The 27,907-nt window shown below is 60.9% G+C and overlaps 1 protein-coding gene across 4 annotated transcripts in view; it reads left to right on the top strand.

Annotated features, from left to right (window-relative positions):
• TSPAN11 (tetraspanin 11) overlaps positions 1–27,277 on the top strand; it is a 64,191-nt gene extending 36,914 nt beyond the window's left edge. For all 4 annotated transcript variants that reach the window (XM_059935126.1, XM_059935127.1, XM_059935125.1 and 1 more), the window contains 6 exons: positions 1,540–1,731; positions 16,187–16,261; positions 17,341–17,445; positions 18,724–18,882; positions 19,220–19,306; positions 25,310–27,277. In XM_059935126.1, coding sequence (XP_059791109.1) covers positions 1,540–1,731; positions 16,187–16,261; positions 17,341–17,445; positions 18,724–18,882; positions 19,220–19,306; positions 25,310–25,369 — 678 coding nt within the window. In that variant the 3' untranslated portion in view covers positions 25,370–27,277. The remainder of the gene's footprint in view (positions 1–1,539; positions 1,732–16,186; positions 16,262–17,340; positions 17,446–18,723; positions 18,883–19,219; positions 19,307–25,309) is intronic.
• The last annotated feature ends 630 nt before the right edge of the window (positions 27,278–27,907 follow it).

Genomic DNA, 27,907 nt, shown 5'->3' with positions numbered 1-27,907 from the left:
TTTCTGTACCACAAGGCAAGAGTGCGGCCAAGCGTGGTTGTAAGATGCCATCAACCATAACATGTGTCTGGTTTTGGAGATGTTAAAATGTGAGAAAAAATATGTGCCGTGGAATCAAAGGAGGTCCATTCCATTTGGAGCTGTGCGACGTCCTTCCACCTGGTTCTCTTACCCGCTAGAGGTGCTAAGGGGGATGAAACGCCCCTTAAAAGAAAACAGATGTATCTAAAAAGCAGGAGTGAGTAGGGGAGAACGCCCAGCCCGGTGTGTGCGATCCCAGGACAGAGTCCCACATTGGCCCTCAGCAGACGTGGGTTTGCATCTCAATCTCGAAACTCTGGGCGGGTTTCTGGGGGGCGGGGGGGCGTGTGCAGGAGGGTGTCCTCTTGAGCACGCTCTATTCTCCCCAGCCTCCATTTCTTCATATGCAAAAGAGAAAATGCCCGCTCCTGCCTGCCTGCCCTAAGCCTCCTGAACTATTGTGGAGCTCGGAAGAGAATGTGGAAAGTTGAGCCATGGAGGCGCCTGGTGCAGACCCCGCTGAGGTCTGCGAACGGCAGGCGGGTTATACAGAGTCATCGGGGCAGTGGGACCGAGCCCACTGGGGCTGCCCACCTTCAGCCACACTCAGGACCCCCTGAGGGAGCACCAGCCCCCATCTGAGAAGAACTCATCCTCAGATGAGGCAGGGAGGCTGGGGGCCAGACGGACCTCTGCCTTCCCAGGAGCAGGTGGCAGATCTGGTCACAGGTTCCGGGGTCCTGCCCCCCCCAAACCCTGGGCAGACACCCCTGCTGCTCACCATCTGGCACCTCGGGGACACACACACACGTACTTTGCCCAGGATCACAGCCACAGAAAGGGTCATTCAGCCTCACTGCAGAAGGAACAGGGCAGCTGTATTTCCCAGGGTCCCTTCCTGGGATCAGGGCCAAAAGGGATCAGACGGTCAGCAAAGAGGACACCTCCCCTCCTGCTCGGTGTCCTGCCGTCCCAGAGCGACTCCAGCCTGTGGAGCGTGTGTCCCTTCCTTTGGGGGGCAGCTTGGCCGAGCCGCAGGCCCGGCCTCCGAGCTGGGGCTGGCCCTGCCCTGCGTCGCCCCGCAGAGGCGGCCCTCGGGCAGCTCCCCGTCCTCTGTTGGCCTCGTCCTCTGTCTGTAGAGCAGAGATGAGAAGCCCAGTCGCGCTTCCCCCACAGGCGATGAGAAGGGGGCTTGTGAAAGTGGCCCGCCAGGGATGCAAGCCGGGGAGGAGCGCTCGGGGTTGGGGGCGGGGGTGGCGGGAGGGGGTCCCCACAACTGGAGTGTCCCTGCCTCGTGACGGGGGCGCACAGGCATCGTGGTGGGAAGCACGGGACCGGGAGTCAGACCTGGATCCAAACTCTGTCCCTGCCTCTCCCCTCGACCATGGGTAAGCCTCTGTTTCCCCATCTACAAAATGGGCAGCCAGACGCTTCCCACGGGCTCCTCAAAGGACCAAATGAGATGATGCACGAGAAGGGCCTCGTAGGGGGTGGGTGCTCAGACCCGGTGTCCCGCAGATGGGGGGTGCCGCGGTCATGGCCGTGGGCGTCTGGACCCTGGTGGAGAAGAGCGGCTACCTCGGCGTCCTGGCCTCCAGCACCTTCGCCGCGTCCGCCTACATCCTCATCTTCGCGGGCACGCTCGTCATGGTGACTGGCTTCCTGGGCTTCGGTGCCGTCATCCGCGAGGACAGGAGCTGCCTCTCTGCGGTGAGTGCCTGCCCGGCCCTGCCCAGCGCCGTGGGCAGAGGGAGGGCCACCTGCCCAGGGCTTCTGAGAGCCTGCCCCCCTGACCAGGCTCCGCACTGAGAGCCCACCCGGTGACACTGGCCCTGGTCTTGGAGGCCTCGGGAAGGCTGCCATGGTCTCCAGGTGCTTGGGACCTAAGCCAGGAGGGCACCCCGGAGGTGGCGGCAGCACTGCTCCTCCCCTTTCTCCTCCTCCTCCCCCTCCTCCTCTTCCTCTGTCCAGATTTTATCATGGTGATTTTCAAGAATAGGCAAAAATGAAAAGAACGTTACAATGAAGCTCCAGGTCATCACCCAGACTCACTGCCACCATCTCAGAGCCAATCCTGTCCATCTGCACCCTCCCCCGCTCCCCGCCCCACCCAAGACCCCAGACATCATGTCACCTGTAAAAATTTCAGGGTGTACCTCAAAAACGTAAGGATCCTTTTTTTAGAAGAGGTAATGACAAGACCATTATCACACCTAAAAACAATTAACAGTCATTCCTTGATATCATGAAATAACCAGGCAATTCCAAATTTCCCCAATTGACCCATAAGCTGTTCTTTTTTTTTTTGCAGTTTATTTGAATCAGAATCTAAATTTGTAAGGTCTATGTATTAGAGTTGGTCGATTTGTCTCCCAAGTCACTTTTAGTCTCTAAGCTCCCCATCAATCTCTGTTTGTTTCCTTGCAATTTACCTGTTGAGGGAACCAGGTCATTTGTGCTTTACTCTCTCCCCGTCTGGGCTTTCTGATGCCTTCCTGGTGACGTTCTAGCAGTTGGGTGTAGAAGCTTGATCAGACTCAGGTGGGATTGTTTGGGCAGGTGTTTCATGGGTGAGGTGGGCGGCACAGGCTCCGCCTTGGACGCCCCCCCTGGAAAGCTGAGAGGACACCCGCACCCCACCTCTGGCTCCAAGTGTCAGGAAAGGCAGGGCTGCACTCGAGAGGGCAGAAGCCGGAGTCCCGCTCAGGACTCCCAGACCCTCCCTCCCTCCTGGGCACCTGTTGCCAGGGCAGGCTCCCTGGGGCCCGGCTGGCATCTCCCCCTTCATCTCCCCGGCGACAAGCCCAGTGCGGGCAGGGGAGGCTACAAAACATCCGGACTCAGAAAGGAAGGGCCGGGGCTGGATTCAATCAGGTTGAGCCTGAAAAGGCTGCGGGAAGAAGCCTTGAGGGCTGTGCCCTCCCTGCCCCGCTTCCCGTGCCCATCGCTGACGTGGCAGCCTCGGCCCCCCGCGTCTGACCAGAGAGAGGAGGGGCCGGAGGGGCCGAGCCCCGCCGCCTCTTTCGCCAGCCGTGACCTAGTTTTTAGCTCTGGAGGCAGCAGCACCTGTGCCCAGGCTCAGCGGGACAGCCCTCCCCGGCCTAGAAAAAGTCCTTAGCTCTGCTCTGAGGGTCGCCCCGAGCAGGGTGCGGGCCGCGTGGATGGTGGGGGGGTGAAGGCCCATGGGGACCAGCCGCCAGAGCGTGGCTTTGACTTGAGCTGTCCTTCCAGCCGTGGGACGGGGCGCCCTGAGCCAGGCTGTCCCTGCCAACCGTCCCCAGCTCCTGAGTCCTGGTGAGCCTGCTGACACCCGTGATCGGACCCGTGTGAGCTGCATGAGGACACGAGACATGACTGAGGGACCGGGCCTGTGGTGTAGCTGGTGGTGAGGGGCAGGGAGGCCCAGCCCTCTGGGACTGAGGCTTACAGGGACCGGGGCTGCTGGGCCCAGAGAGAGCCCGTCCCCTGCATCATCCGTGACCCCCTTTGCCCTGCTCAGCCCTGGTCCTGCGGGAAGCAGGGCCTTCGCCCTGGCCTCTGGCCTCGGGCTGAGCCCTCTGGCCTAGGAGGCAAGCTGCCGGCCACCCTTCCCACCCAGAGCCCTCCCTCTTGGTTCTGAAGGAGCCCTGTGGCCCGTGGTCCCCTGCAGCCTGGGAAACAGCCCCCTGCTTTCCGCCGGGGCGCGATTATAACACAATGGGCTTGGATCACGGAGCGCCCCCTTCCTCCAAAAGCAGCCCCGCAGAGTCACAGGAGTCGTGACCTCTGTGTGCCAAGCCGTTCTACACGCTCAGGCGTGTTAGTTCCTTTGATCCTCACGCCAGCCCCACGTTTTGGAGGTGAGCAAGGTGGGGTTAGAGAGGTTAAGCCATCAGGTCTGCGTCACACTGCTGGCGGGTGGCCGTCCCCGGGCCCCTGCTCCCACCCGCCGCTCAGCACAGCCTCTAGAAGGTGCCGTTCACCCCCAGGTGAGAAAGCCGGCCTGGGAGACCTGGGGCCAGTGAGGGCCGGGGCTGCCTTGTGGACGCTGCTCTGGTAGAATCCCCTCCACGTCACCTGGGGAGGCCAAGCGTGATGGAGGGACGCCGAGCGGGACGGCGAGGGCAGAGACACCGTCTCCCGAGACTGTGGACACCTGCGCAGAGCGGCTGCCCTCAGAAGTCTGGGGGTGCAAGAGTGACTCCCGCGGGGCCCAGCTAGGCCCCAGGGCAGGAGACGGGGTGGGGTGGAACCCTAGAAGCCCTTGCCCTCATTATAGTGCAGAAATAACTGTGCACGGTCAGAACTCATCCAGGCTAGAAGGGAACCCAAGGGCCATCGAGTCCAACGCTCCATCCAAGGGGCTGCAGGACCCCGGGGAGAGTGGGGGTCACCCAGGTGTTAATGGGGGTACTCAGCATTAGTGGCCTTTTTGGAGGCTGTCAAACCGTAAGCTCTTTTCCCCTTGGCGTCTCGGAGACCAGAGGAGAGCCGAGGGGTCTGTAATTGGCCGCTGTTTGCCCGCCCAGCACTGACCTCAGCTTCCCCTTCCTACACGATCCATCCGCGAGACATGTCCCACCATCTAGGCCGAGCCACTATGAAAACACGTCTCCAGCCTCCCCAGTCGCAGCCTGACCGTCACTTGGCCTGGGGACCACCCCTGTGCCCGGGGCCAGGCAGAGACCGTGCGAAGACTTAGGAAGGCCAGGGGCTCGGGCTGGCCTGTGGGCCGGGAGCACACCTCTTGCCCCACCCTTCTGAACTTCAGAGGGTCAACAAACAGATGGGCCTTCTCGTCTCCCTGGGCCTGGAGGCAGGGCTGGGGGGCGCAGGGGCTGCTGGACAGGCAGGTGTGAGATGCCGTCCTTCTTCTCAGCCCCACTTGACCCTCCTGCCTGCGGTCACTTCTAACCCGCCCAGAACCGATGAGCTCTCTGGCCCGACATCGCTAACCAGACACATCAGAGAGGCGCCAGCTTGAAAGTGAGGTCAGGAAAAAGCGCGTGTGTGGACACACACACACACACAGCCACCCGCCGCCAGGAGCGTGGGGATGAGGGCTGACAGACAGCAAACCTCGAAGCCTAGCATCTTCTTCCTTTGCTTTTCCCCCGCCCGACCCGTGAAAGAACCAAAGACAGACCAGGTCCAAGGACAGAGCACAGGTGAGGGGGCGGATCCTGAGGAATCCACATCCTGGCCCATTGGCCTCTGAATTACTGAGCATTTGAATGTTTAAGCCAAGAAGACGGCTGGAAGACTTTTCTTGGGTAAACACAAAGTAGGAATTTTAAAACCCATGCTCCCATTTAGAGGCAAGAGGGATACTTAAGTCAGTTTAAAAGTGTTCTGTGGTTCCTGGAGCTTCTTCCTTCCTGGTCTCGTTTCTTTCTTCCCCCTCCGTGTCTAACTTCCTTTTGAAATCTTTAATCAGCTAAATGGAGAAACGCAGTGAGGGTAGCTCTATACAAAGCGCTCCCTAAAGAGGAAAGGGGAAGATGAAAGACCAGGCATCTGAATGATGTGTGTCCAGCTTGGATCAGGAGGAGGGAAGGGCTTGACATCAAAAGTTCCCTGAGAGCTGCCTGGCGAGGGCGGTCCAGCTCCCTCGGGCCCAGCATCCGTCCTGGCCCGAGCCCTTCCCCCAGCACATCTGCAGCCCCTCAGAGTCACTTTCTCAAGAAGGAAATGTTCATCGGGGACAGGAATAGCACATCTTCGCCGGTGCTGAAATGATGATCAGCGCGGAGCCAGAAATCTGCAAGGGGGAAAGGGAACAGGGTTTAAATTATTCACACCAGAACTTCTTTTTTAGTGCAGGCTGCGTGAGAGAGCCAGATAATTCAGGCCATCTCAGCCCAAGGCCGATGACCAGCACAGATGCCACCCTGATCCAAAGAAAGGGATATTTGTAGAGTTTGGAATATGAGCTCTGAACACTTTTATATCTTCAGCCAGATGAAGATTAGGATAGATGGTTCAGGCTCGACTGGTCTTTGTGAGGGGTTCTTTTCTATTTAGGGGATGGACTCAAAGAAGGAAGTTGTAGAAAGAGTTTCTGAAAATGAGGGGACCCCAAGTTGCAACACTTCCATCAGATACATCCAGACGTGGTTAACCAAAGGAGGAAGGACTGCGGCTGAAAAGCAGTTCGTAGCGCATCCCGCCTGGCCTGCCTCGGGACCTCTGGGAAGTCACCCGGCCACTCCCGGCCACCTTGGTATCCCCATCCCCGTTCAGGGGTGAGGAGTGAGGAGGAGAACGAGACAGTATTTTAGCTCTTAGGAAACGAGTCACCACATTATATAAAGATCATAAAGTGTGGCTATAATTATCATTTGCATCACCATCACCAGCTCCTTTGAGAAGGAGCCTGAATAAACGGAGTTATTCTTAGGCCCGTGACTCCCAGGGTCCCCACAGCTCGCTGGGCCACTGTCTCTGTAGAAGCAGGGGATGGAGGCGGCGTGGAGGGTGCCCGGGTCCCCTCGCCCAGGCCTTGGACCGTGTCCTCCCCGGGCTGGTTCCTCACCCACACGTTACTTTGCCAGGGCCCTACCAGCCACCCAGCTGGGTGGTCACAGCCTCGTCTGTTGGTGGTACTCTGACCTTCGAGTCACTGCCCACGTGCGTCAAAGGAATGGGTCCTGCAGCCCAGGCTTGGGGAACCCCAGCTCCGCCCCATCGGAAGGAGAGGGCCGCTCCTCATGCGCTTGGCGTGGGCAGGAGGACCCTCGCCAGGCTCCTGGGGAAGCAGGCACAAATAACCTCAAGAGCCATCCTGGAGATGCTGCACGAGAGCCCCCGCGGTCACCCCAGCCCGCTCTCCCAGCAGGGGCCTGTCGCACCGACGCGGGAGAGGCCCTGGGCTGCACGTGGCAGCCTGATGGATGTGGCCCCTTCCTCTCAAGGCCCCGCAGATCCTTCCCCTCAGCCTCCTTCTTGCTGGCCTTACTTGGTTCAGGGGCTGCGCAGAAAGGGCTGCCAGGCGGCTGAGGAGTGAACTCCCCACCCTCTCCTCAGCCGCAGAGAAACAGACTTGCCTGAGGTCACGTGGCCCTCACCCCGGCTTGGTCCAGGCCCTTCCGCTGTCGCAGCCGGCACGGTCCCCTTTTCCTGGACACCTCCAACACAGGGAGTGGACACGCACCTTCTCGTGACTCGGGGCCCATCGTTGGCGTCCCAGGTGAAAGGGGAAGCAGGGAGGTGAGAACTGGGGACAAGTTACCCAGCTGCCTGCCACCTGGTGCACTGGGAAGTGGAGGGCGGGCTTCAGGGCGCTGCGGGGTGCAGGGGTCGGCTGTGCACCGAAGAAGTGCTTCGGCTGGGTTGGAGATGAGTCTACCTCAGCTACGTGTGGGTGGGTGATCACCCCGCAGTGGGGGCCGAGGCGGTCTCAGAGCAGACTGACCTCGGAGAGGCAGAGTGTGTGTGGGTGTCTGTGTCCCTTTGCATCTGTGTGCCTGTGTCTGTACTGTGCGTTGCAGAAGGGCAGGGATGGTTGGTAAACGGCATCTATTTGCATCCCAAACCCCGGAGTTGATTGGGGGAGTATCCTCTGCCTTTCCATCATTCGGCTTCCTGCTTCCTTTCCTCAACAGAGTCTGGGTTTAACCACGTCACCGGGAGGGGACGTGCTCTGGTCCCTGTCACCTAGCTGGGCACAGTCAGTGCCCTGATCACTGAGCCCTTCAACGGAGGAGATCCTCAGAGCAGGTGATCTGGACAGCAGATAGTCCTTCAACAAATATTTGGAGGCCCCGGGTGTATGCAGACGTTTTTTCTTCCCAGTATCATTTCACTCCTTACGTTAACGTTAAAACAAGCCCTATGCCACAAGCACGCGCCCAGCAAGGAAGGCCTGGCGAGGGCTGGCGAGAGCTGATCTGAGAGGAGAAGCTCCCCCCACCAGCGCCCGTGTAGGCAGCTGGCAAGGTTGCTGAGAGCAGTGTTCCTGCTGTACTCTGACGGGACTCCTGGAAGGACGTGGCTGGCGGGGGCAGCTGGGTACTGCCCCCGCTTTGCTTTGGCCCTGCAGAGCTGGTCTCAGCTCCTGTCCGGCCAGCATGAGCCACGGGTGCAGGCAGGGGGCGGGACCCACCTTCCTTCCTATCGGTGAGGTGAGTGCGCCGGCTGATCCGAACCTCTTGGCAGTGGTAGCAGCGCGTCACAGACTTGGGGCTGCAGGCCCCCTCCGCCACTGGGACCAGGACGGGAGTGGTGGCTGGACAGCCGTCTGGACATGCTGCCCTCGTGTCGGGTCCTGGCACTGGCCTTGGGACACGGGGTGCCCTCTTCCATCTCACCGTACATCACACGGAGGCTTTAGGGGTGCTTAGAATCAATGGAGCATAAGAGCAGGAAACAGAGAGATGGCAGTCAAATGTCATCTTTATTCCTAGTGAAGCTGAGGAGAGTGTGTGGCTTTACACCTGTGTCCAGAAGCCTCAGCAACTCCAGCTCTGGGGAGACATGCGTACACGCCTAAGAAGGGTACCACTCAACCCACCGTGCGGTGGCGAGCAGAGAATGTGGCATCCGGAGGACAGGCTGGCCCCAAGGGGAGGGAGGGAGGCCCGCTGGCCAAGCAGATTGGAGTAGCCGTGAGTAAGGATGGGGGGAGAATCCGGGTGTCCTTCTAGAGGTCCCTGCAGGGAGGCAGGAGGCCAGGACAGAGGAGGCTTGGTCCTGACTGCACAGACGGATGCAGCTGTGGCACCAAGACATTCTTCCCATCTTAGCCCCACATTTCATGCAGACGGCCCAGAGAGGGTGAGGGATTCCCCCAGGGTCACACAGCATTTTGTCCCAGAGGCCAGACTCCCAGGCCAGGGCGCCTTGTGTGACATCACTCTCTTCTCTGACCAGCACCCTTCAGGGCTCAAGACCCACCTTTCCTGGGCTGCAGCAGATATAACTGATTCCCGCCTGCTTGTAGGCGCAAATCATCTACAAGGGGCAGTTTTTACAGCCAGCTACCTTCCGCCGCCTTCTCCTCTCCAATTTTCCGCAACTCATGCTCCAAGTTACACTGATGGGGCCGCCTAATTCATCCGCCTCAACAAGCATTTCCAGCACATCCCAGACTTCCTGCCCTTCTGGGCACAAGGCAGGGCGGGCAGGGGAGAGGACGCGGAAGGGACTAAGACCCCGTCTTGGCTTGGAGGCTAGTGGGGAGTACGAGGCACCTGTATGAAAGGACAGAGGACCGTGTGGGTGGCTGACATCCCCGTTTGGCTTGATCAGCGCCCCTGACCTCTCCGAGCCCCCGGACTTTTCCTAGCCTCCAGGCTTGGCAGGAGCTCTGCTCAGCCTCCCTTTCCCCCAGTAGCCAACTCTGTCCTAGAACGACCAATGCTGGGCACCCCGGCACCCGTCCCATCCTGGGGTCCCTGCCACCTGCTTCGTGCTACCCCAGCCCTTTGCACAATCTCATCTGTGCCGGCGTGAGCACAGGTGCCCGCAGGCTGTATGACGTCTCTCCAGGGCCCGTGAGAAGTCAGCCCCAAGGGACATCCAGGCCCTCCCAGGGGACTCGTAGGAGGCAGCAGTGGGTGACCTCCCCCCTCCCGAGCCCAAATCCATCAGGCAGTGGCATCCCCCAAGTCCTTGGGCCCCTTACCTCCAGGCGAGCCTGGTCCTCATCCCCCCAGCCAGGCCCTGCCATCCCCTCTGGACCCTGCTCTCTCCGCCCACACAGCTGAACTCTTAGCAGTCCTAGCCTGAAATCCAGTGGATGCCTGGCTTTGGCTTGTGGTTCTGGAAATGTGTTCTCCTCCTGTGACCCCACAGTATGATCTTTGGACCCCCAACATTTTGGCTCGGGCATTGGACGGCCTCAGCTGCATCCTCTAGATGTGTCCCTTGAAAGCCTCCTGCCTCCCCCTGGCCAATCTGCTCCCTCCTCTGCCCTCTTCCAACTGCCCCTCCCTCTGTGGACCGGCTCTCCTCTCCCCAGCCCCGGTCTTCTTCTCCGCTCCCAGCCCCTTGGGCCAGCACACAATACTGTATTAGCATCAGACATGGGCCAGAGCACACTCTGGCATCCTTCAGAGCAGCCCAGAGCTGAAGTCGCCGTGGCTGGACGGCCTGGGCTGGGAGCCCTGGGCTGGGCCAGGAGGGTAGAGGTCACCTTCATCCTTCCAGCAGTGACATCTTGTTACTGGAATGGCTCAAGGCTCCAAAATCTACATCCTCTCTTTTCTGCACGAACAGGCAGGCAGCTGCGCCCTGAGCCCTGACAGCCTCCAGCCGGCGGTTAATTACCAGAAAATCATGCGCCCTGAGGTCACTGCTGTTTAAGCATCTGGCTCCGCCTTTTCCGGTCCAGCCTCTTTGGCTGCTCCGAGCTCCCTGACCCTCCCATGGCTGTGATCAGCTCACACAGCCAAGCTGGGGGCTGCAGGCCAGCTCTTCTCCCCGTGACTTAATCTCGGCTGCACCCTGACTCTGCTCTTTCACTATCTCCCTCAGAGTAGGCCGGCTCCTCTACCCCCAGCGCCGCCTGCCTGGACACTGGGCCCGGTTTCCAGCTGTGGCTTGGTTTCCATCGCTAATCATGCAGAATGCAGAGGGGACAGAGGAGGAAAGCTTCGGCCAAGCTCCCTTCTTTGTGATAGAATCAATCCCGTGGAGAAATTCCGCAAGTCCAATGGTATAAAGTTCTTAAAATTTACCTCAAGGATGGCACCAGCTGGGCCGAGCTGCCCGCTCTTGTGGGCACCAGTGAATCTGCCCCAGAAACCGTATCTCGGCTTGGCCCCGTGCAGAGTAAATCCATCTGAAGACTCACCTTCTAATTAATCACCTAAATGTCACAGTGAGGAATATTTCTGCATGGGTCCTGCAGAGCCTCTTATTAAAGAAAGTATCGGTTTGGTTCAGAGAGTCCTGTGCCGTTTCAGCTTCGTTTGGGATCTGTAGCTTTAGAAAATATCCAACTTTGCCTTCCAGTTCAAACTGTTCCATCAGAGAATTAAAGGGGAAAAAAAAAAAAACTTTGGTAGATGGTACAGGGGTGGAGGGGAATGTTTGGGTCCCGTTCTGTGCTTACCAGGCTGGTCCCTTCTGTGTCTGGGGTCCAGTCTGGTGTATTTGGAAGTGGCGTGTCCTTATGGAGGGCTCTGGGGGCAGAGGCTACAAGAGCTTTCTTTGGAATTCTCACTACTGGTTTCTATCAGACTAGGATTCTGGTGGTCGATTCTGGAAGGACTGGGGGTGGGGCTGAGCGTGAGGCCGGCTGCTCACAAAGCTCAGAGGGGGCTTGAGGGTCAAGGGGGAGTTGGCGTGGGGTGGGTTCCTTTCGCCCCGCGGTTCACAGGGCCAGGGCAGAGCAGGAGGGCACACGGGGCTCAAAGCCTATACACTCCTGGGAGTGGGACAGGCGTGAGGCCAGTGAGTCAGGCGGGGGTCAGAAGGAAGGGCGAGGGCCGCAGGGTCGCAGTCAGGACCTTTTGGCTCCAGGAGGGCTTTGTGGAGGCCTTGACCAAGCTCACACTTGACGGCTGTCAGCTGCACAGCACAGACGTGGTCGGAGCAGCGAACACCGGCAGGGCCCGCAGAGACCAAGGTGCAGCCCTGTGTGCACTCTCGAGGTGTAGCCCAGCTGTGCGGCCCCCAGACTCTCAGACGGTCAGGCCGGGCTGAGTAAAGCGAAGGGGACAGACGTGGGCGTTCGAGCTGCGGCTATGACCCCAGCACAGGCGTGAAGGCACAGGGCCCTTTGCTGGGGGCCGGGGAACCTGCCCAGGAGGGGCCGCACCTAGCCTGCCTGGCTGGCTCTGAGGGCTGGAGGCTGCATGGGGGCCGGAGAGAGACCCTCCTGTGCCTGGGTTTCCCCTCTGTCTCTTGTCACCACCTGACACCCGGCATCCACCTAACCCTGCCCCCCACCCATGCTGTGAGCTCAGCCAGCCCATAAGCCCACCATCAGCCATCAGGGTGACCCGGCGCGTGAGCACAAAGCTCTGCAGCCAGAATCCCCGGGTTCAGTTCCAGACTCAACCATGTGCCGGCCACGTGGCCTCGGCCAGGCTGTAGGCTCTCCACACACACGTGTGATGCTGGCGCCCACAGAGCACCGTGATGAGCGGGGCCGTGCAGGAAGCACCCAGCGTGTGCGCTTGGGGACCCCCCAGGTGGATAAGGCACTGAGTCTGCCCGGGAGGGCTAACTTGGGGCTTTCAGGGGTGTTTCGGTGGAAGGGATGCTCTCCACTGCTCCCACTGTAGAAGACCTGCCTTTCCTCTGTTCCGGAGAAGGCAGCACCCCCTGAGTTGGGTCATCACCTGCTAAGCCACAGGCCAGGAATTCCGGTGGTCTCTTGGGAATGGTGGGCTCAGGGTCCGGTACGTCCTGACTTATACTGAAACATGACTTCTCCAAATTACTCACAGGGGATCTGAGAGCTTTTCATTGACTTTTGTTCAATAATTCCAAACCCACACCAGACCAAGCTTAAAGAGGGTAGCCTGTAGCTCCAGAACCTACCTCTTCAGGCTTCCCAGAATCAACCATTATCTACAGACTTCGAGAGCCCACTTCTCCCCAGGGACCCACCCGGGGGCCCCAGGGCACAGCCAGGCCAGCAGCTTTCTCCCTGCACCCCAGGTCCTAGCGTGCCCTCAGCTGAAGCCTTGCAGGCGTCCCTGATCCTCCCTTGAGTCGGGGTGAGCAACTTCCTGCCCCAAAGTTGCCCTCCAAGGCAGGTACAGGGTAAAACCCCTCACCTGCTTCTGTCCGTGTTGTTTCAGGCTTCTCAGGAACCAGAGAACCTTCCTCAGATCTTTTTTGTCATGTCTCCAATAGTGCATACGGGCACATGTGCAAATCAAGCCCCAGCATCAGCCTTAGAACCTGAAGGTAAATGTGTAAATCAGAGTTTCTCGGCGGCCTTGGCACTGGCCTTGACATTTAGGCCAGATCATCTTTGCCGTGGGGCCTGCCCTGTGATGGTGGGAGGCTTGGCCGTGTCCCCGTGGCCTTCACCCACTAGGTGCCAGTAGCACTCCTTCCCCGACTTATGACAACAAAAAATGGCTCCAGACATTGCCAGACGTCCCCTGGGGGCAAAATCGTGCCAGGTGAAGAACCACTGGTATAAATGAAATGAAAGTAACAATTCCACGCCACCCACGGATCAGAAAAGGATTAAGCTGCTGCCCCCACGTGTGGGCTGCGTGCTCTGGCCAGTTCCCCGTCTCACAGGCACGCTTAGTAAGAAGCGCACTTGCAGATCTTAATCCAGGGCTGCTTTCCAAGCATCTAGACCCAGCTCGGCCCCAGGCCCTGCGGAAGAGCCGGAGGAACCTGAGACAGGGTGCCTGTTCCCCAAAAGCTCACGGTCATCCTAGAGAGACAGCACAGTAGCACCAGAAGCAGGCTCCTGGGAGCAGTGGGTGAAGTGACGTCCCTCCCCCACCCCACCCCCGCGGAGGCCACGCCCACACCCGGGGCTGCAGCGTGAGGCGCAGAAGGCAGGCAGGGGGGGACCCGGGTCTGGGGGAGAAGGAGCAGAGCGGGAGTTCTTGTCGGGACGCGAGGCAGGTGAAGCGCTGGCTGCAGGCACGTGGCTGGGGCCCAAGGGCGGGCTCGTGGAGGCCGTGGCGGGGCTGCGTGTGGAGAGCCAGGCAGGTCTGGAACTCCAGGCAGGGGAACGGGCAGAGGCGAGGAGGCGGGGAGGCCGGGCCTGCCGTCGGGACTGCGCGCGCAGGCAGCCCCCGCGCCGTGGGGGGAGATGACCTGGCTGGACCCGGGGCGTCAGGGGAGGCTCGGCGGAGGGCAAGGCGGAGGGCAGAGGCGAGGCGTGTTAGAGCTCAGGGCGCCACGTGGCAGAGCCCTCCAGCCCGGCCCCGCTGCCCAGGCTCCAGCCGGCCAGCTCCAGAAGCCAGGCTGCCAGGATCCCGGGGCGGCAGGATCCCAGTGAGTGGGGACTGTCACCCCGAGCTCTGTATGATTCAGGGCCTCCCCCGCGCAGGTGAGTCACACACCTGCAGCCCTCCTGCCGCTGGAGCTACTGCCCGGAACCAGTGCCCGTGCCCACCGACCACCCAGCCGCCCTCCGTCCCGCGGAGCCCAGCCCGGCCCTGACCCCCCTCACAAAGGCATCTTTACGGCCGGCCGGAGCTCCTGGGTGGGAGGGAGCGTCACAGCCTGTCGGGACCGCCCTTCCCCTCCTGACGACTCCGGCAGGTTGGGTAGTCTGTTTGATGCCTGCTGATGCGTCAGAACAGTTTTGAGGGCCTGGCAGGTATTCATTTAGCCTGCCATCGTGTCAGGATGTGGCTGGGTCCCCCTCCCTTCCCATCAACCCTCCTCCCCAGCCTGGCTTCAACAGCACCTGTGGCAGCAACGTCCCCGGAGCAGCACGACACTGCCACGTCTCCAGGACCACCCTCCCACGTGACCCGCAGCTGGAGGGGTGACGGAGAGGAGCCTCGGCCCCCGCTGCAGAAGGAAGGTGGCCAGCGCTGCCCTCCCCCGGCACGGCCGGCGTGGGCACGCGGCGCGCACCCAGGAAGCCAGGGGAGCGACTGGCGGTCACTGCGCGTAGGGAGGAGAGCGGCCTCGGTGCCGGGCGGGCAGGGGAAGTGGAGGGGCCGCCGTGTCAGAGGAGCTGCGGGCCGGACAGGTCTCGGGCACGCAGGCTCTCCTGGTGCAGCACTGAGCCTGGGCTAGGAGGGAAGGGGACCAGGGACCTCCACTGTGCTCTTGCCTCAGGCCTGACAGATGATTAGGCCCGGCGGTCTCCGCTCCTGCAGAGACTGGGAACGCTTCCCCCCATCCCCGCTTCCCCACCACTGGCAGCTCTGATGCTGGGAGGGATGGGGCCCAGTAAGATGGGGGGGGGGCGGGATTCACTTAACTTGAAAGGAAGCCTGGCTGTTGGGTGGAAAGTTCTTTCTCTGTGCAGCTCCCCTGTGGGCTGGGAGGTGTCTGGGCCAGGCCTGCAGGCCCATGGACAGGCATCACCTCGGAACTGGCCCCGCAGTCCCCGCCCTGCAACTGTCTCCTTGCCATCTGTATCCCCTCCCTCCTTCCTTTCCCTACCTGATAAGCCCTGGAGTTTCAGAGCTCGCCCCCAGGCGGAGCCTTCCCTGGAACCCAGTGATCCAGTGATCCAGTGACCAGGGGCTGCGGCCCTGGCGTGGCCAGGCGGGTGGGCGGCCCTGGGGGGAAGGAGGCGGCACCAGCCAGTGCTCAGGGGGAGGGGCTGAGCTGCCCCAGAGGGGCCTCTTGCAGACAACAGTACCGCCCTCCTCTTCCTCCCCTTCCTCCTCTCCCTCTCCCTGTCCCCTCCCAGCCACGTGGGCCTGGAATGCATTTCCGTCCCCTTGGCTCCTGTAAGAGCACCCCAGGACCAAGCAGTGACACCAGGTGGGAGTGGGAGAGGGATGCAGGCCCATCCTCCTGCCGGTCACAGCCGAGTGCACAGCCTGGAAGCCAGCCAGCAGGGCTGTGACACATGTGCGGAGCGGTGGTGAGGGGAATTTAGAGCCCCCTGCAGGGCCTTGAAGGGCGGTGCCTTTCCCAGGATCTCTGCTTTGCTGTTCCCCAGCCTTGGCTGCTGCTGCCCAGCCAGCATCAACACGCTCAGCCTCACCGGCTCTCCCCACTCCCTGAACTGCAGCCCCCCCCACGCCCCGGAGCTCTCTGCACCCTCCAGGCTTCCCACGCTCTCCCCTCCACCTGGCATGTGCTTCCCACTTCCTTCACCTGGCATCTCATCCTTAGAGATGCCACTCAGGTGTCACCTCCTCCAGGAAGCCCTCTCTGACTGCCCTCCCTGACCTGGGGCCTCCTATAGTTTCTAGGGCCTGCCCCATAGTAGCATTTATAACACAACATTGTAGTCACTTACTTATCTGTCCCTTCCACCAACAATCGAGGCCAATAATTGCCCTACTTAACGATACCTGGCATACAGTAGGTGTTTAATAAACATTGGGTGGGTGGACGGATTAATGAACTGACAGCAGACCGGTGCATGAAGGGTGGAGTGGGGAACTCCAGGCCAGCAGCCAGGAGAGGCGGGTGTGTCCAGGGCTGCTGGGAAGAGGAGGAAGAAGCTGTGAGTGATGGGAGTCCCCCTCAGCTTTGGGGAAGCATTTGTCAGAGGTCCTGAAGGGCCGGCTGCCTGCCCAGGCTTGACCCGGCCGTGACCACCTTCTCTCCTCACTCCTAGTATTTCTGCCTGTTGCTGGCGATCTTCCTTGTTGAGCTGGTGGCGGGGGTCCTGGCCCACGTGTACTACCAGAGGGTGAGTGAAGCGTCCTCCTTGTACTCTCCCCATCGGCTCCCCCAGGAGGGACAGCATGGGGAGGGGTGCATGGGCGCGGGGAGGCAGCGACATGAAGGTGGTTCTGGGCCTCGCCCGCCTGCATTGGACAAGGATGCCATGGTCAGGTCCCCTCCCACTGGGTGCTCAGTGACTCAAGGGTGATATTCGGCTGGTAGAGACAGATGACTGCACTGTCCTTTCACGCCAGCGCCCATACGACTGATGGATGTCCTCAGGATAACGATTGTAAATATTTTGAATATCACCTCGTAATCAAAATAAAAATCAACAGATACAGACAGCCCTCCATATTCATGGGTTCTGGGTCCACAGATTCAACCAATCGTAGATCAAAAATATTTGGAAAAAAAAATTCCAGAAAGTTCTAAAAGGCAAAACTTGAATCTGCCGTGCACAACTTTTTTTTTGGGGGGGGGGGGGTTGTGGGAGGGGGGCCGTGCTGCGTGGCTTGCGGGATCTTAGTTCCCCAACCAGGCATCGAACCCGGGCCCACGGTAGTGAAAGCGCCGTGCACAACTATTTACGTAGCATTTACATTGTATTTACAACTATTTACGCAGCGTTTACATTGCATTAGGTATTATCAGTAATCTAGAGATGACTCAAAGTGTACGGAAGGATGTGCGTAGGTTATATGCAGATACTGCGCCATCTCATTATGTACAAGGGCCTTGAGCAAACGCAGAAGAGCCGTGCTAGTCCTGGCACCACCCCCCAGGTACCGAGGGACGACTGGACTTAAAGGCACCCGGTGCCTAGCCTCACCCGCGCCCCCACCAGCCTTGAGCTCTGGGGCCCCACCTGTCTCCCAGCTCTGCCCATCACACTCCCCCTAACGCAGGTCCCCAGCCTTTGCAACACCATCTCTAGGGACCCCGCCTCCCGCCCGGGGTCCCAGGTCACTGTGTGGGAGGCCTCAGCCATAGCAACGTTCAAGTTCAAGGAGCTCTAGAGTAGTGGGCGCGGCCTTGGAGCGGGCCTGGCAGCGGGCCCGTGGGTGGTTCTGCTGATGCACCTTCCCTCTCCACCCTCCTTAGCTGAGCGAAGAGCTGAAGCAGCACTTGACCCGGACCCTGGCCGAGAACTACAGGCAGCCGGGCGCTGCGGAGATCACAGCCTCCGTAGACCGTCTACAGCAGGATGTAAGCACCTGCACGGTTCCTATGTGGGAGGCTGGCCAAGCGCAGGGAGGTCCCGCGGGGCAGCAGAGGAACCTGAGGAATCAGGCAGAAGGGAACAGCACAGACAGCAGGGAACAGCATGGCGGGTGCTGGGAATCCCGCGGGACTGTCCTCGTGTGCCACCTGCACAGGTCGCTTAGCCCCTCTGGCTTCAGTTTTGCCCCCCGTAACATGGGGATGACCAGGTACCTCCACGAGGGCTGCTGTGAGGCCTGAAAGCGGCGGGTCACGTAAAGCACTCGGCCACGAGCCCAGTACAGAGGAGGCGGTTAGCGAGGGGCCCCCCGTGGTCACCGTACGTGCGTGAACACAGGCCCGTGGCGTATGTCGTCCACGTGAGCATCTCCGTCCCTCCTACTACGCGATAGTCAGTGACAAGCTTGGGAAAGCCAGGCGCTTCTGACTCAAGTTCAGGCCCAGGGCCTAGCCTCACTCTTGGCACACAGTAGGCGCCTAATAAATGCTTGTTAACTGGACTAAATGTACCTCCACCCCACGCACCAGAGAGCCTCACAACAGCCGTGTTCTGTGGCCCCTACAGGGACTTGAGGCTCAGTCCCCCAACTCGGGGTGCAGGAAGTAAACCGTGTCCGGCTGTCCGGCTCCCCTGAGGCCCGGGCTGGCGCTCCCCACACCCCTTAGCCGTGCGGAAGACCCTGGTCTTGTTCAGCACTCACGCCGGCCCCTCTGCTCAGCGCTGAGCTGGCTGTGTGGTGGCCTCTGGGACACCTCTGTGTCTGGCAGGTCTAGGGGATCTGAGGCTTCGAGGCCTGGTTGGGGGGCATCTGAGCCTCTGGGAAGGCTGGGACCCTGTGCCGGTTGGGGGGTGTCCTACCTCCCTGGATGACCAGGAAAGCACCCCCTGGTGGTTTGGTGCTGCCCTGGGCCTGCACGCAGTGGTACACAGCCCCACTCCCTGGGGGACCCGCTGGCGCCCATCTCCCCACATCTTCTCCCAGACCCTCCCTGCCCCAGGGACACCCAGCGCAATCTCCTTAAAGGATGTGGCTGAACAAAAAAGGTGGTGATGGGCGTTCCTGCCACCGGCTCTCCACCCGCCTGAAGAGAAGGGCCCCGCAGAGCCAGGCTCCTGCTCAAAAGAGGGGAAGGGAGGAAATCTCGGAAGCAGAGAGGGACTGGATTAAGATCTGAAGGCTGTCCTGCGGCCCGGGAAGCGAGGGGCTCGGGGGCCCCGCCCCCCGGGCGTCTCCTCGCCTCCAGCCCCGTCTCTTGCTCCAGTTCAGATGCTGCGGAAGCAACAGCTCGGCCGACTGGCAGCACAGCACGTACATCCTGTCTCCAGAGGCCGAGGGCCGCCGGGTGCCCGACAGCTGCTGCAAGACCGTGGTGGCACGCTGCGGCCAGCGGGCACACCCCTCCAACATCTACAAGGTGGAGGTAAGTGCCCGTCCTGCCGGGGCGGGCAGGCGGCCCGGAAAGGCTCGAGATGGGCGGGGTGGAGATCATACTCACTCACTGGCCACGAGACAGCGGTGGGCCTTCCAAGGTCCCCACGAAGCCCGGGGGCGGCAGCCGCTCCTGGGAGATTCGGGGACATCGTGGCACGCCCCTGGGCCACCTGAGAAGCCCACGGGCACTTGAAAGGCTAGACCCGGCCCTTTAAGTATCTGGCCTCGCTGAGCTGGGTGGAGGTAGCGCCCCAGCCAGCCCTCCCTCCCCATCCTCACGCACTTCTGGGCCAAGGGGTGTGTGACCTGCCTTCCGTACGTTACAGGGAGGCTGCATCACCAAGCTGGAGCAGTTCCTGGCCGACCACCTGCTGCTCATGGGGGCGGTGGGCATCGGGGTGGCCTGCTTGCAGGTGAGTTGGAGCAGGGATTTGGGTGCGGGGGGCAGTGTCTGGAACTCTGAAGCCCTCTCTCACTAGCTGAGGTCTCAGATCCTGGCCCTCTGCCCACCCTTGCCCTGCCTGCCCCCTCCTCCCCCATCCCCTCCTCTTCCCTCTGCAGCCAGGTTCACTCTCTTCCCCAGAAAACATGAAGGAAAATACCTGGGCCTTGGGGCCACCTTGAGCTTGTCAGGAACAGAGACCTGGGAGGAGTGGGAGTGTGGGCTCAGGTATGTGCATGCACTCTGTGTGTGCACGCGGGGGTGTGTGTGCACAGCCTGCTGGGGTCCGAGTGGGTCCATGGGTGTGTCTGCATGTACCTGGGTGTACGTGGTCGGGGCCGGATGCACATATGTGTTTAGGCGTGCTGTGCATATGTGTATATTCTCAAGCATGGACACGCGCTCATTCCTCTGCGTGTGTGCGCGCGCGTGTGTGATGCACGTGTGCGTGCCCCTGGGGGTATGTACACCCAGCTCTGTGCTCGGAGGATAAGCGATGCCTTTTGCTCCGTTTCACCGCTCCACACCCCTCCCCCGGCCACCACCCAGGAGTCTAGTTGCGGGCGCAGCCTCAGTTCCTCATCTGTAAAAAGGAGCTGATCGTACCCAGCTGGGTGACTAGAGGGGACGGGCGTCGTGCACATAGATCACTCGGCTCACCGCTGAGCAGACAGCAGACGCTCAGAAAATGGTACCCACCACCGTTTTATCGTTTCTACGTGGGCACAGCGTCTCTCAACAGAGCCGAGTTGTCTCCTGGCCAGGCCACCTGCCCCCCTCACCCACACTCAGGTGCAGGCGCAGCGAGCCGGGGGCGGCAGGTGGGGGGCACTCACACGGCCCTTTCGCGCCCGCCCAGGCAGGCCTTCTGCCCGGCGCACTGACCCCCGGGGAGCCGCAAGCCGGAACCAGGGGTGGGGGGACGCTCTGCACTGCAGCTCCTGCTCCCCCGAGCTTCCCGGACACCTGTCGCCGACCTCAGGTGCTGGGGGCCTGCTCTGCGGACACTGGCCGGACCTGGGCCGCACTCTCCGTCTGTTTCCTCCTGACTTCTGATCTCAAAAGCGTGAAGCTGAAGATGAAGCAGTGAGGCCAAGGGCAGGGAGCGGGATGACCGCTGAGCGTGAGGTCAGGGTGGGACAAGTCCAGCTGTAGGAGTAACGCTGAGGAGGCCGGGTCACCAGGTCGAGGGCAGGTGCCCGCAGCCCCCCGTTGACCCCCACCAAGGGCGGCTCATCCTCCACAGCGCCCTGCGGCACTGTGCTCATGCCCCAGAGAGTGTCACCGGGCCACCGCCGGGTCCCCATCCCTGGCCCATTTTCTCCGTCTATTCCGCTGCGGCGGCCGAGCCCCGGGCTCCAGCGCCCCCTGCCGGCTGGCTCTGGAGCTACCACCCAGCCTCGAGGAGGGGCTCAAACCAGGCCAGCCCCCCGGCTGCCATCCTCCACCAGGCACCCAGTGCCTTCCCCCGACCCGCCCAGCCTGGCGCTTTGGAGACCCCCAGGCCCAGGAGATACAAGGCCAAGATGTCATGCCCCCTTGTCCTCAGGAACAGGGGGAAGTCTTGCCTGGAGTCAGAGGGCCCCCGTGGTAGACAGAGCGCCCTCTTCTGTGTGATCTGGGGGAGCCACCCTCCCTCCTGAGCCTCAGTTTCTTTACCTGGAAAATGGAGGAGTCTGATGTCTGCAAGCCTTTTTTAAGCAGCAGCGATCTCTCGTCCTGGAAATCTTGCACAGGAGCCCAGTTATTCAACATGAAGTCAGAGCTGATCCGATGGAAGGAAGCAGGATTCGGGAGCTGAGCCTGGCGTGAGAGCCCTCAGGAAGCATTTGGCCTCCCGCGATTTTCCTACTTCCTGGGAAGGATCCCGCCTCAGTGAGACGGAGGTGCTGCCGCTTCTTGGGACGTTAGGTAGATGTCTCATGAATACTCTGAAGACCAAGCAGGAAACACGACGAACGTAGCAAACCTGATTCCAGCAGACATCGCGTGTGCCTCCAGGGCGTGTGGACCAGACGCTGGTCTGCCTGCAGAGATGCTGGCGGGCTGGATGGCCAGGATGCAAGAGGGGGACGGGCCTCCTGGAGCCTCTGAGGGCTGCATGTTGAGGTCACCTGGCAAGCTTTAAAACGCCCCAGGCCTGGGCTGCACCCCAGAACAATTAAATAACGCCATCTGGGGCTGGCAGCCAGGCGGCAGTGTGCTTGTAAAGCTCCCTGGTGGGTCCAGCGTGCAGCCAGGAGGAGAAACGTGAGAAAGAGCCCTGGGGGCCTGGAAGTCAGCAGTGGGAGAGGTCAGGAGCTGGGGACAGGACTGCACCCTCCCGGTCCTTAACCCCCCAAGACAGTCCTGCGGGGGAGGGAGGGGCCGGAGGACAGACAGAAACAGGAAGGGGAATTTACAGGGAGCCCGACTGGACAACTTTTAAAGAACTGGAATCAGCCAGCAGTGTCCCTGAAGAGTGGAGAGCTCTGGCTGTAGGTTGGGACAGCGGTTGGGGGCTGGTGGGGACACTGAAGGACGGAGGTCCCGCACCTGCCAGGCTGTGCATTCTGGGGGTGCACCTGTCGCTTTCAGCAAGAGCTGGCAGGGCCCCTCCACCCTCCCGTCTTGGGTGACTCCGTACACTGGATTTCCAGACCCACAGGTGCCCCAAATCATAGGCTTGTAGTCCTGGAAAAACTCGAAGATTCTCTAGGCGGGTGTGTCAACCCTGGACACACAGTAGAATCAGGTTTAAAAACTACCACTGCTCAGGCCCCATCCCCACACATCCTGGCTGTTGGTCTGGGGTGAGACCTGTGCACAGGTGCTTTTTAAATCCCTCCAGGTGATTCACGTGTGTGCTCGGGGCTGAGAACACGGCCCCACCTATTCACCTACATCTGGGGCACCCGGCCGGGACCCAGCTCCACCCTCGTGTCCCCTTCTGTGGGTGCGCTTTGGAGGCTGTCCACGCTGAGGTCACTTTGGAAGCTAATTGCCAGCGTATTCTGGCCAGGAAGCTTCTATCTAAAAAGGACATAGTGGCTCAGCGCCTTTTCCGACTGTCCTCCTCACACACAGAATCCGGGAGCCTCCCTCTCAGGGGCAGGGTGGGCAGAGGAGGGGTAGGGCGAGCGCTCTTTGTCAGCTTTGTAACGGGAGCTGCTGTGTGCCAGGCGCCCTGCCCAGTGCCAGGCCACACCAGCCGGCAGGACGTGGTGCCCTCTCCTAGGGGCTCTCACTCAAGGGGAGGAGACACACAGAACACAGGAGCCACGCACAGTCACAGTGTGAGCCCTGGGGTTTGGGGAGCACATAGGAGGCCCGAACCATCATGGGCAGTCAGGGAAGGCTTCCTGGAGGAAGTGATATATAATTAAGCCTTGAAGGAGTTTGACAGAAAGAAGCAGAAGGGGGAAGCATGCCAGGGTGAGGGGACTGCACGTGCAAAGCCTTGGCTGGCTGGGGGGTGGGGGAGGTTTATCCTGAGGGCCCTAGGGAGCCTCTCACAGGCTCAGGGTGCAGAAGGGGCTGGGTGCTGTGGTGTTGGTCTTGTCATACTGGGTTTCAAAGAATCTCACTGGGAAGGCTCTGGACCTGTGAACAGTCTGGAGGTTTTCCTATTGATAGAGGGGAACTTGGGGCTCAGAGGTTATGACTGAATCCAAGTCACAGAACCCTAGATAGAAGCTAACCCACTCCCACTCCCACCCTGACATTCCCATAGCGTAGGATGGAAACATGAGCCCGGAAACCCACAGGACAGCGAGATTGGGATCTGCAGGTCATTTAAAGGGGAACTGAAAGATCTTATTGGAACGGCTTCTTGGACCTCCCTGGCCCATCCTTGATGCTTGTAATTACAGCCGGGTGCCGTCCCAGAAACCTCACAAGAGGCTAAAAGCATGCCGGCCCCCCTGTTAAAAAGCCCGCGTGTGGTAAACACCGCCTCCAGGCAGGCTGCCAGGAGAGGGCACCGCTCACCCGTGCCCCACGCAGGCTGAGCCCAGCAGCCTGTCCAGCCCACCCTCTGCCACCTCCTGCTCCTGCAGCCCCCTCAGCCTGTGTGTTCTCTGCTCACAGCCATCTATGCTGAGTCCTCCATGTCCTCTATCAGGAACGGGACACTGGGGGTCCCTCAGGGACTGGATAGTTTGGGCCCATTCCCCATCTGCATGCATCAGGGTGGTGTGTGTGTGCGTGCGTGTGCGTGTGAATGTGTGTGCACATCCTTGGCCCCTCTGCATGCATCGAAGTGGTGTGTGTGTATGTGTGCGTGTGCACATGTGTGTGTGTACACGTGTGTGTACATGTGCCCACGTGTTGATGAGCACATCGTCTGCCCCTCTGCATGCATCAGGGTGGGGTGTGTGTGTGTGTGTGTGTGTGTGTGTGTTTGGACACGCGCTGACGTCCACCTCGCCGTGCCTTCCCCGGGGGCACCCTGGGGACACATGTCATGTACAGAGTGCGCGTGCTGGACGCTCGGCCCTGCGGGTCCTCCCCGGCGTGAGAGCTGTGCCGTAGGGGACGCAGCCACGAGTCTGTGCCGGTCCAGCTGCTCCCATCTGGCCTCCCCTTGACAAGATGACCCCCCAGGACAAGTCATCAAACCATGAGGTGGGGACAGGGCAGAGGGCCTGCACGCCGCCTGGGTGGAATGACTGTGACAGCCACCCGCTTAAAGCCAGCGGGAGATGAGATAACCTCCTAAGCCGCCTTTGAGCCCATGGCTCTGAATCCCAGAGGTGGATTAGCTGCTCTTCGCACCAAAGCTGAAAGCTGAAAGCTGGGTTCCCAGGGGGTGAAACTCCCGCGTGGGGACAGAGCAGGGGGAGGAAGAGGGCACAGAAGGGCTCGACCTCTGCTCTCTCCTTGAGTCTCTCAAAGAAAAACTAGGGTCTGCCAGCCCCAGGCCGTCCTCATCAGCCTGCCCTCCTCCGTGTGCATCCAGAGGTACTCTGGAAAGATCAGGTCAGCAGCAGCCGCTGGGAGAGATGGGGTACTGTTTCCTATATTTGGGAAACCCACCTGGACCCCTGTCCACGGCACAGTCATGGGCTGCCCTCCCAGGGTCCCCTCCTGCGGGCCAGGAGCCGGAAGCCAGCGGCGCCATCTTTATCAGGGCCACCGTCCCAGTCCTGGGCCTCCTTGGCCTGACACGGCCTCACCTCCTCGTCCTCAGTGCATCCTCGCGCACGAGGGAGGAGAGGGAGAGGACGAAGGAGGAGGCAAACAGAACAAGGTGGGGAACAAAGGTCCTCACCCTCTGCGTTTAGAGATGGGCGAGTGAGACGTGGGAGGCGACTTCCCGGCACTGCCCGACTCCGGGCCGCTAGGAGACGGGACAGAGGGGCTGGCAGGCAGGCTGCCCGGGCCTGGGGTGGGTGCCGCGTCCCCAGCTGATTTACAAGGTGAGCTGGTGACAGTCCTGGGCCCTCCACTCAGAGCTTCAGTTTCCCCTCCTGCACGTCAGCCAGAGAATCGACTCCGGGGCCTTGTTTTTCTCTGAGAGCAGCAAGACAGACAGACTTTCCTCCAGAAAGGCTGCTTCAGCCAGCAACGAGGGAGTGGCGGTGTCACCGTTCGGGATCTAATAAAATCAGGCCATCTGCAGAGAAGATCTGGGACCACAGAGCCGCCGTGTGGGCGGGAAGCTTGTTAGACGTGCAGGCCCTCACCCAGGCCACAGAATTGTAATCTGCAGCATAACAAGGTCCCCGGGCGATCTGTGACCATCCAAGTGTGAGAAGTACCGCTCCTGGCTAGTGGTTCTCAAAGCGGTCCCCACCTCCACCCCCAGCACCACCTGGGAGCTTGTTAGAAATGCAGAGTCCCAGGCCCCACCCCAGACCCCCTGAGTCGGAACCTGCCCCTGATCAGGTCCCCAGGGGGCACTTGGGGGTGCAAAGCCCGGCTCCGGGGCGCCCTTGGCCGGCACACTAGCGAGCTCTGATTTCTCTGCCCCTCTGCTCTTTCCACCCGGCAGATCTGCGGGATGATTCTCACCTGCTGTTTGCACCGGAGGGTCCAGCTGCATTTTTACTAACGGCCGACCTTGTCCCCGTCGCACTGCCCCTCGCAAGTTCAGGGGCCCAAGTCCCATCGGCCAGGCCTGCGACGTCAGCATCAGCTGGCCTAGAAGCTCCTGGAAACAACCCCTACTCTGTGCCCAGCCCCTTGGGACCCACAAGTGCCTGAGACCATGGCTCCTGCAGCCCCCCACCCGGGCCGGGGACCCTCAGCCCCCTCCCTGCACTTCTGTGGGCTCACCGCCGGAACCCCCAGGCCGGGGACGGAACCTGCTGGGAGACCACAGGCAGAGCCTCGCCGGGCATGGGCTCCCATGGACCGCAGGGGGCTGGGCTCAGGCTGGGCTCCCTCCCTGCTCCTGAACCCTGAACCAGGGCTAGGAACCTTGACCCCTCTGGGAGGCTTACACTGGGCCCGTGAGCTTCCCACCCGCGCTCAGCATCCTGCCTCGTGCCTCTGCTGGGTGCGCTTTTCTCCCCCCGGCCCGGGAAATGCATCGGGTGGGCAGGGAGGGTTGGCTCTGCCCCCAGAAGACCCAGCCTTCTGCCCGCCACCACGCCTTCTCACCTGGAAGGGAGTGTCCGGTGGCCCGGTTCCTTCCTGCAGGGCCGGGGTTGGGCGGCACAGGCGGGGTGGAGCCGCCAGGGCCGGCAGCAGGGGCCTGCCTTGGGCCCCTCCCCGGGAGAGGTCCCCCTGGGGGACCTTGGCCCCGAGCCCCGTCTCTAGCCCTATGCCCGTCAGGGGTCTCCTGTCCATGGCTTGAATCTCGGGAAGCCCAGGTTTTTAAAACCATCTTCAGCTCTTAATGTTGGTGGGAGTAAAATCCTTCCTGATTAAACCAAATCACAGACCCTGCAAAGCTGGAGCCGCTGAGAAGGTGCAGCTCTGAGCAGAGGGGATGCTCTGCCCGGAGCCTACTTCTCCTGGGCCCACACTCCCAGACCACCAGGCCGTCACCACGTGGCCTGCAGGAGCCCCACTGCTTCCCAGAGAGAATATAGCCCCTTCCTTAGCTTGTCATACTGGGGGTGAATCAGGGAATTTTCAGGAAGAACTTTCCCAGGTATGAGGGGAGAACTAAAAGAAAATCCTAGGAAATACAGAGCACAGGTGCTGGCAGTTTTCCAAAGAACACGTATCAATTCATGAGACCCCCATAGCCCGTCCCCCTCCACGTGGCCATTACAAGTGGGCAGAGATCCCCCCACCGGCCCTCGTGTCCCGGGTCCTGGAGTCCCCTCCTCCTCCTTCCCACCGCCGTGATGCTGAGGCCAAGGCCAGGAAAGGTCACACCTCGCCTCCCCAGTCTCTTGCGGGCCCAGCTCAGTCCCTGGTGAAGGGTGTTTTCTTTCCCATTCGGGGGTCACCGCTGTCCCCAGCACAGACCCAACTGTACCAAAACCGCACACTCCCCGAACAGGGGTTACCCACACAAGCAGGGGGCACAGCAGCCTCCCCGGGGTGGACTGCCCCTCCTGCCCTGGGATCCTCCGGGCGCTGTTAGACAGGGCCCTGGGGTCACCGATGCCAGTTCATTAAAAGGGAGGCCAGCTTTCCAGCAACCCCAGACTGCACCAAAGCCAAAAAACATGGTGCTGCGATTATCTTTGCTGCCCTCCAACTTCCTGGGATGCGTGCATATCATCGAAAAATCACCGTAAGTCCCAAGTTCTCTGCAGGGCTAGATGCAGGCTGACGTCACACTCTCCCGCCGGTACCAGGACCCCGGGCCACCCCGCTCCAGAGTGGCAGCATTTCTCCACGGGGACCAGTTCATTTGTCCCCGTCCCCAGATGCGGGGGGGGGGGGCACTTTTTCACCCCAAAGCAAAGCGACTTCCATCGTAATTCAGAGAAGCTGGGGGCCCCAGGTTGCCCAGCGTGAAGCCAGAAGGAAGTAAATGCTTCGTCTTTTGTGACAGAAAGCGTTCATTCTATTTCATTCACTCTTCTGTCTAGAAAACTTGCTTGAGGTGGACGGGGCTGGGGTCCGTGGGAGCACCTGGGCCAGCTGGGCTCGGGGGGGGCCCCAAGACGGGGGCACGGGGTGGGGGGGGGGTCTGCAGGCTGGGCGCGAGCCCCTCGCCTGGTGTGAACCCGACGGTCCCGTTCACTGTGTGAGCCCTCCATCCACCAGGGACGTCCCCGGGGGGGACCAACCTTGCAGGGGAGTCCACAGCCCTGCCCTCCTCCTGTGTCACATCAGCATCTTGGTCGAGATTATTCTCTGAACGACCACGGGGCTGCCCTCCGATGGCCTGGGTATCAGTCAGGGGCTGGACCCGGTCTAGGCACGTCTGAGCACATCTGTCTTGTTGGGCCGGCATGTCTGCTCACCTGCACCATCACCGTGAGCGTGAGTGTGCACGCGTGTCCGCACAAACGCTCAAGTGTGCCCGGGGGGCCGGCACCCCTGCAGGCCCCTCCCCACTGCACACAAGCAGCGCTGGGGGTGGTGGGTACTGCTGTCTACACAGGCTGGCAGTCAGCGGGGCCCTGGTCAGGTGGGTGAGCAGCAAGAAACCTTTGCGAAGCTGTCGCCCTCGGTGCCTGCC

This window comes from Balaenoptera ricei, chromosome 10 (genome assembly GCF_028023285.1).
Source record: "Balaenoptera ricei isolate mBalRic1 chromosome 10, mBalRic1.hap2, whole genome shotgun sequence".
Lineage (NCBI taxonomy): Eukaryota > Metazoa > Chordata > Mammalia > Artiodactyla > Balaenopteridae > Balaenoptera > Balaenoptera ricei.
Note: the sequence above shows the minus strand (reverse complement) of the source record. Positions and strands in the feature narration are given on the sequence as shown.